General features: G+C 41.0%; 1 protein-coding gene across 1 annotated transcript; it reads right to left on the reverse strand.

Annotated features, from left to right (window-relative positions):
- Positions 1 to 4,950: 4,950 nt before the first annotated feature.
- Positions 4,951 to 7,717, reverse strand: LOC111185949 (uncharacterized). Its single transcript, XM_030763300.2, is given in 2 exon segments — positions 4,951 to 5,946; positions 5,949 to 7,717. Coding segments are annotated over 2 exon segments (1,989 nt in total). The 5' UTR covers positions 7,564 to 7,717; the 3' UTR covers positions 4,951 to 5,572.
- Positions 7,718 to 8,773: the final 1,056 nt, after the last annotated feature.

Consider the following 8,773-nt stretch of genomic DNA (forward strand, 5'->3'; position numbering starts at 1 on the left):
TTCAGTTTTTCACCATTGAGAATGATGTTGGCTGTGGGTTTGTCATATATGGCCTTTATTATGTTGAGGTAAGCTCCCTCTATGCCTACTTTCTGGAGAGTTTTTTATCATAAATGGGTGTTGAACTTCGTCAAAAGCTTTTTCTGCATCTGTTGAGATGATCACATGGTTTTTCTCCTCCAATTTGTTAATATGATTTATCACATTGATTTGCGTATATTGAAGAATCCTTGCATTCCTGGGATAAACGCCGCTTGATCATGGTGTATGATCCTTTTAATGTGATGTTGGATTCTTTTTGCTAGTATTTTGTTGAGGATTTTTGCATCTATGTTCATCAGTGATATTGGCCTGTAGTTTTCTTTTATTGTGGCATCTTTGTCTGGTTTTGGTATCAGGGTGATTGATGGTGGCCTCATAGAATGAGTTTGGGAGTGTTCCTCCCTCTGCTATATTTTGGAAGAGTTTGAGAAGGATAGGTGTTAGCTCTTCTCTAAGTGTTTGATAGAATTCACCTGTGAAGCCATGTGGTCCTGGGCTTTTGTTTGTTGGAAGATTTTTTTTTTCTTTTTGTTTTTTTTGGCCGTATGCGGGCCTCTCACTGCTGTGGCCCCTCCCGCTGTGGAGCACAGGCTCCGGACGCGCAGGCTCAGCGGCCATGGCTCACGGGCCCAGCCGCTCCACGGCATGTGGGATCCTCCCGGACCGGGGCACAAACCCGTGTCCCCTGCATCGGCAGGTGGACTCTCAACCACTGCGCCACCAGGGAAGCCCCTGTTGGAAGATTTTTAATCACAGTTTCAATTTCAGTGCTTGTGATTGGTCTGTTTATATTTTCTATTTCTTCCTGGTTCAGTCTCAGAAGGTTGTGCCTTTCTAAGAATTTGTCCATTTCTTCCAGGTTGTCCATTTTATTGGCATAGAGTTGCTTGTAGTAATCTCTCATGATCCTTCATATTTCTGCAGTGTCAGTTGTTACTTCTCTTTTTTCATTTCTAATTCTATTGATTTGAGTCTTCTCCCTTTTTTTCCTGATGAGTCTGGCTAATGGTTTATCAATTTTGTTTATCTTCTCAGAGAACCAGCTTTTAGTTTTATTGATCTTTGCTATCGTTTCCTTCATTTCTTTTTCATTTATTTCTGATCTGATCTTTATGATTTCTTTCCTTCTGCTAACTTTGGGTTTTTAAAATTCTTTCTCTAGTTCCTTTAGGTGTAAGGTTAGGTTGTTTATTTGAGATGTTTCTTGTTTCTTGAGGTAGGACTGTATTGCTATAAACTTCCCTCTTAGAACTGCTTTTGCTGCATCCCATAGGTTTTGGGTCATCGTGTTTTCATTGTCATTTGTTTCTGGGTAGTTTTTTATTTCCTCTTTGGTTTCTTCAGTGATCTCTTGGTTATTTAGTAGTGTATTTTTTAGCCTCCATGTGCTTGTATTTTTTACAGACTTTTTCCTGTAATTGATATCTAGTCTCATAGCGTTGTGGTCAGAAAAGATACTTGATACGATCTCAGTTTTCTTAAATTTACCAAGGTTTGATTTGTGACCCAAGATATGATCTATCCAGGAGAATGTTCTTGCACACTTGAGAAGAAAGTATAATCTGCTGTTTTTGGATGGAATGTCCTATAAATATCAATTAAATCCATCTTGTTTAATGTATCATTTAAAGCTTGTGTTTCCTTATTTATTTTCATTTTGGATGATCTGTCCTTGGTGAAAGTGGGGTGTTAAAGTCCCCTACTATGATTGTGTTACTGTCGATTTCCCCTTTTATAGCTGTTAGCATTTGCCTTATGTATTGAGGTGCTCCTATGTTGGGTGCATAAATATTTACAATTGTTATATCTTCTTCTTGGATTCCCTTGATCATTATGTAGTGTCCTTCTTTGTCTCTTGTAATACTCTTTATTTTAAAGTCTGTTTTGTCTGATATGAGAATTGCTACTCCAGCTTTCTTTTGATTTCCATTTGCATGGAATATCTTTTTCCATCCCCTCACTTTCAGTCCGTATATGTCCCTAGGTCTGAAGTGGGTCTCTTGTAGACAGCATATATACGGGTCTTGTTTTTGTATCCATTCAGCCAGTCTATGTCTTTGGTTGGAGCATTTAATCCATTTATATTTAAGGTAGTTATTGATATGTATGTTCCTGTTACCATTTTCTTAATTGTTTTGGGTTTGTTATTGTAGGTCTTTTCCTTCTCTCGTGTTTCCTGCCTAGAGAAGTTCCTTTAGCATTTGTTGTAAAGCTGGTTTGGTGGTGCTGAATTCTCTTAGCTTTTGCTTGTCTGTAAAGGTTTTAATTTCTCCATTGAATGTGAATGAGATCCCTGCTGGGTAGAGTAATCTTGGTTGTAGGTTTTTCCCTTTCATCACTTTAAATATGTCCTGCCACTCCCTTCTGGCTTGCAGAGTTTCTGCTGAAAGATCAGCTGTTAACCTTATGGAGATTCCTTTGTATGTTAATTGTTGCTTTCCCTTGCTGCTTTTAATATTTTTTCTTTGTATTTAATTTTTGATAGTTTGATTAATATGTGTCTTGGCGTGTTTCTCCTTGGATTTATCCTGTATGGTACTCTCTGCACTTCGTGGACTTGATTGACTATTTCCTTACCCATAGTAGGGAAGTTTTCAACTATAATCTCTTCAAATATTTTCTCAGTCCCTCTTTTTTTCTCTTCTTCTTCTGGGACCTCTCTAAATCAAATGTTGGTGAGTTTTATGTTGTCCCAGAGGGCTTTGAGATCGTCCTCATTTCTTTTCATTCTTTCTCTATTCTGCTCTGCATTCGTTATTTCCACTAGTTTATCTTCCAGGTAACTTATCCGTTCTTCTGCCTCAGTTATTCTCCTATTGATTCCTTCTAGAGAATTTTAAATTTCATTTATTGTGTTGTTCATCATTGTTTGTTTCCTCTTTAGTTCTTCTAGGCCCTTGTTAAACATTTCTTGTATTTTCTCCATTCTATTTCCAAGATTTTGGATCATCTTTACTATCATTACTCTGAATTCTTTTTCAGGTAGACTGCCTACTTCCTCTTCATTTGTTTCGTCTGGTGGGTTTTTACCTTGCTCCTTCATCTGCTGTGTATTTCTCTCTCTTCTCATTTTGCTTAACTTACTGTGTTTGGGGTCTCCGTTTCACAGGCTGCAGGTTTGTAGTTCCCATTGTTTTTGGTTTCTGCTCCCAGTGGGTAAGGTTGGTTCAGTGGGTTGTGTAGTCTTCCTGGTGGAGGGGACTGGTGCCTGTGTTCTGGTGGATGTGGCTGGATCTTGTCTTTCTGGTGGGCAGGACCACGTCCGGTCGTGTGTTTTGGGGTGTCTGTGAACTTATTATGATTTCAGGCAGCCTCACTGCTAATGAGTGGGGCTGTGTTCCTGTCTTGCTAGTTGTTTGGCATAGGGTGTCCAGCACTGTAGCTTGCTGATCGTTGCGTGGAGCTGGGTCTTAGCATTGAGATGGAGATCTCTGGGAGAGCTTTTGCCATTTGCTATTATGTGGGGGCTGGAGGTCTCTGGTGGACCAATGTCCTGAACTTGGCTCTCCCACCTCTGAGGCTCAAGCCTGACACCCGGCCAGAGCACCAAGACCCTGTCAGCCACATAGCTCAGAAGAAAAGGGAGAAAAAGAAAGAAAGGAAGGAAGGGAGGGAGGGAGGAAGGGGAGGAAGGGAGGGAGGAAAGCAGGAAGGAAGGAAGGAAGGAAGGATAAAATAAAGTTATTAAAATAGAAAAAATTATTAAAAATAAAAAATTTAAAAAGTAATAAAAAAAAGAGAAGGAAAGAAGAGAACAACCAAACCAAAAAACAAATCCACCAATGATAAAATTGCTAAAAACTATACAAAAGAAACAAAACAAAACAAATAAGAAAACCCAGACAGTCAGAACTCTAGGACCCTAGGACAAATGGCAAAAGCAAAGCTATACAGACAAAATCACACAAAGAAGCATACATATACACACTCACAGAAAGAGAAAAAGGAAAAAATATATATATATATAAAATAAAAAAAGGAAGAGGGCAACCAAATCAATAAACAAATGTACCAATGATAATAAGCTCTAAATACTAAACTAAGATTAACATAAAACCAGAAACAAATTGGATGCAGAAAGCAAACCCCAAGTCTACAGTTGCTCCCAAAGTCTACCACCTCAATTTTGGGATGATTTGTTGTCTATTCAGATATTCCAGAGATGTAGGGTACATCAATTTGATTGTGGAGATTTAATCTGCTGCTCCTGAGGCTGCTGGGAGGGATTTCCCTTTCTCTTCTTTGTTCGCACAACTCCTGGGGTTCAGCTTTGGATTTCGCCCCACCTCTGTGTGCAGGTCACCTGAGGGCATCTTTTGGGAAGTCTGAGGTCTTCTGCCAGCGTTCAGTAGATGTTCTGTAGGAGTTGTTCCACATGTAGATGTAGTTTTGATGTATTTGTGGGGAGGAAGGTGATCTCCACGTCTTACTTCTCTGCCATCTTGAAGGCAACCCCCACTGATCTCTTTCAGAGTTCTACTTAGACTCTCCAGTTCTCAAATAATTACAAAGCCCTGGTTCAAGATAAAACTACTCTCCTGTAATCACCTGACCTTTCACAGTTGTTGCTTTCTTCTAATTCCCAGCAACTCAGGTCACCTAAATGCTCTTCCCTGGTGCTCAGTCTAGTCCTATTCCCAACACCCACTGTCCTTTCTTTGCTCTTTCATTTCCTGATACTCCTAATCATCACCATTCTTTTTCTGGGGAATACCTCACTTGGTTCTTGTGTCCTGGCCTTCAGCTCTCCTGTTTTCAAGTCATTTCTATTATTTTTTTGTTTCCTCTAAATTAATGCGGTGGTCCCCAACCTTCTTGGCACCAGGGACCGGTTTCGTGGAAAACAGTTTATCCATGGATCAGGGGTGGAGGGTGAGGAGGATGGTTCAGGAGGTAATGCGAGTGATGGGGAGCAGCAGATGAAGCTTCGATCGCTCGCCTGATGCTCACCTCCTGCTGTGCGGTCTGGTTCCTTACAGGCCTCGGCCCAGTACCCGTCCATGGCCTGGAGGTTGGGGACCCCTGAATTAATGGATCATTCTAATTAGTATTATCACATATGCATAAGCATATTTTTATAAGGAGATAAAAGGGGAATATGTATAAAATATATATCTAACGGGAAGAACTCATCCCAGACAAAGATTTAATCACTCTAAAGTACCTAAAACAGATTTATACTTGTCACTGGACTAGGTAGTCGAGATTGAAATGGCTCCTTCCATGAAGAATCTAGTTTGGGGGTTGGTGACAAAGTGATTTCTAATGATTTTATTAACAATGGAAGTCCCCTAAAACATTCTTAATTAATTTTATCCTGGGGACCATACTCCAGTGTCAACTCTGAGGCAGAAAAAAGGCGATTATGTCCAAGAGCTTTCCCACATTACACTTATATGTTTTCCATCCAGTAGGCTCTTCTAATGTTTTCCTACCTTCAAAGAGTTTTCAGCAATAAAAACCTTCTATTGTGCAATATGATGTGGTCTCCATCAGGCTTTTCCTATGTTCATTAGGTCTCTGTTACCTATTAGAATAAGTCCTGTTTGTGGACTCTCTTGTGTTCCCCAAGCTCCTTTCCAGTATGAAGTTTCTGATGTTTAAGAAAAGCTGTGTGCCCACTGAAGGCCTTCCCACAGTTGCTACATTCAAAGGGTTTCTCTCCAGTGTGAATTCTCTGGTGACTAACAAGGTGTGAGTTCTGACTGAAGGCCTTCCCACATTCAGGGCATTCATAGGGTTTCTCTCTAGTATGAACACGGTGGTGTTTAATGAGATCTGAGCTGCCCCTGAAAGATTTCCCACATTTATTGCACGTATAAGGTTTTTCTCCACTATGAATTCTGTGATGTCTCATAAGGTCTGAGCTCTGATTGAAAGTTTTCCCACATTCTTTACATTCATGGGTTTCTCTCCTGAATGAGTTACCTGATGTCGGATGAGGTCTGAGCTGCCTCGGAAAGTTCTACCACACTGATTGCACTGATAAGCTTTCACTTCTTGGCGAATTCTCCGCTCTTCTCTAAGCAACTCTTCCTTGCTAAATGTTTTCTCAACTTCCACAAGTTTCTCTCCAGTATGAAGTCTCTGATGTTTGAGAAAAGCCGTGCGCCAGATGAAGGCTTTTCCGCATTCCTTACATTCATAGGGTTTCTCACCACTGTGGATTCTCTGATGCTGGACAAGGAGTGAACGCTGCCGGAAGGCTTTCCCACATTCATTGCACTGATAGGGTTTCTCTCCAGTGTGAATTTTCTGATGTGTAACAAGGTGTGACCTCTGGCTAAAGGCTTTCCCACATTCATTACATTCATAGGGTTTCTCTCCAGTGTGAGTTATCCAATGCCGAATTAGATCTGAACTTCCCCGGAAGGTTTTTCCACACTCAGTACATTCATAAGGTTTTTCTTCCCTGTGAATTCTCTGTTGTTGGATAAGAGCTAAGTCAGAATTGCAGGCTTTTTCACATTCAAGTTCCTTTACAGTATGTAGTCTCTGATGTTTAAGAAAGGCTGTGCGCCCACTGAAGGATTTCCCACATTTGTGACATTCATGGGGTCTCTCCCCACTGTGGAGTCTCTGGTGTTCTGTGAGGCGTGAACGCTGCCTGAAGGCCTTTTCACAGGTGTTGCACTTGAAGGGTTTCTCTCCAGTATGAATTCTCTGATGTGTGACAAGGTGTGAACTCTGACTGAAGGTTTGTCCACATTCATAACATTCATAGGGTTTCTCCCCAGTGTGAATTCTGTGATGGATAATAAGATCTGAACTTTGATTGAAGGCCTTCCCACACTCATTACATACATATGGCTTCCCTCCACTGTGAATTCTCTGGTGCAGGACAAGTTTCGAGCTTCCCTTGAAGGCCTTTCCACAGTCTTTACATTCATAGGGATTCTCGTCATTATGTATTCTCTTATGTCGGGCCAGGTTAGAGCTCTGATTGAAGTCTTTTCCACATTCATGACATATATAAGGTTTCTTTCCTGTATGAATTCTCTGATGTATAATAAGATTTGAACTTTGATTAAAGTCTTTTCCACATTCACTACATACATATGGTTTCTTTCCTGTATGAATTCTCTGATGTACAATCAGGTTTGAGCTCCGACTGAAATTTTTTCCACATTCCTTACATTCATAGGTTTTCTTTATATTACCAGTTTTCTGATGTTCAGTTACTTCTGACTTCTGTTTGAAGCTCTGGCCACAGACTTCATATCTGTGGGGTCTTTCTCCTGCAGAAAGTATTTTTTCTCTTTCCTTACATCCATGGACTCTCTCTCCTGCAATGGCTTTCTTGGGGATCAGATTCACTTCCCTGATACCTCTCTCTTGGGAAGGGGGATATCCCACTGCATCCTCTAAGGGGCTTACCCAATACCTCAATAACCTGTCCTGAGGATCACCAGTTTCAACTAACCCACATTCTTGGGAGATCTGTCTTTGGAGTCTTTCTGATACAGCCCTTGCTGAATCTTTTTCTTCAGAAATTTCCATCTTTGTCTTCCAATCTTTCATCTTATTTTTGGTCTCAGAATCTGAAATAATAAGTAGAACATTCTATGATTCCTAAAATACAAATTTTCACCTCTTTCCTACACTGGGAAGTCTCAGAGGGAGGAACAAGGAACTTGGAAGAAGACTCTTCCCTTCTGGAGCTGAGATTCAGACGTTTTTCAGAGGGATTGTGGCTACCACAGGAACACACACCCTATTGGTGGAGAAGAAACTTGCCAGGGTGCAGGCTGGAGCTGGTGTGTGTGGATGGCCTGCAGGGTGGTGGAAGAATTCACTGGAGGTGGGCAGTCTGGAGCTGGAAGTGGCCTGTTTGATGGGGTAGGAACCTGCTGGGCCCTGAGGCCAGGCCAGAATGGGCTCACAGGAAGCAACTCACTAGGGTGATTGCCACCAGGCCTCCCACAAGTTGATCTGCTGGCAGCCACACCAATAAATAAGATAAAATAGCACACCAGCACCAGGAAAAGAAGTTCCTTCCTTTTCCTATGGCCTTGTATTTCCCTCCAGCATCCTCTATTGACAAAAATCTAAATGTTGTACCAGCTGGCAAAGGAGAAATCGTCCAGATCCAGTAACTTAAGCAAAGCAAAGGAGGGTAGATTTGGAGTTGAGATATGATAAATTAATAACTGATCCACTAACCATTCCCCCCAATATATCATGACAGTTAAACAAATATGAAACTATGCCTCAGAATAAAAATGCTTGGCTGCCATTTTAATAGAAATCAATTCTCCCTTTCTCAGACCTGGCATTTTTCTTTCTGGTATTCTGGTGGAACTGCCTCCTTTGTATGGCAATTTTGTATCTTCCTGCAACTGGAAGACAGATGAGTTTATTGCTTTTGAGTGTTCATATCATCAAATCCCTGACCTTGCCCAGTCACAAAAATACATTTCTGAGCTCCTTGAGAGAGCCATTTCACCTTGGCCCGGGGGATTGGAATGCTCTAGTCAGTAATCTTTCTGCAATGAATAAGAGGAAACACAGCATAGAGATTAAGAGTGTGGATTCTTAACTGACTGTCGGACAAAATGCCTGGGTTTGAATCCTATCTCCATCACTTACTGACTGTGTGACATTAGGCAAGTTGCTGCAACTCTCTGTGCCTGTTTCCTCATCTCTAAAATGGAGATAATAATAGTATTTACCTCATAGAGTTGTTATGAGAATTAAATATATGTAAAACATTTAGAACCATGCTTGGCAT

The sequence above is a fragment of the Delphinapterus leucas genome, chromosome 19 (assembly GCF_059928025.1).
Source record: "Delphinapterus leucas isolate spDelLeu-1000000601 "Yukka" chromosome 19, BTC_Dleu_Yukka2, whole genome shotgun sequence".
NCBI classification, from domain to species: domain Eukaryota; kingdom Metazoa; phylum Chordata; class Mammalia; order Artiodactyla; family Monodontidae; genus Delphinapterus; species Delphinapterus leucas.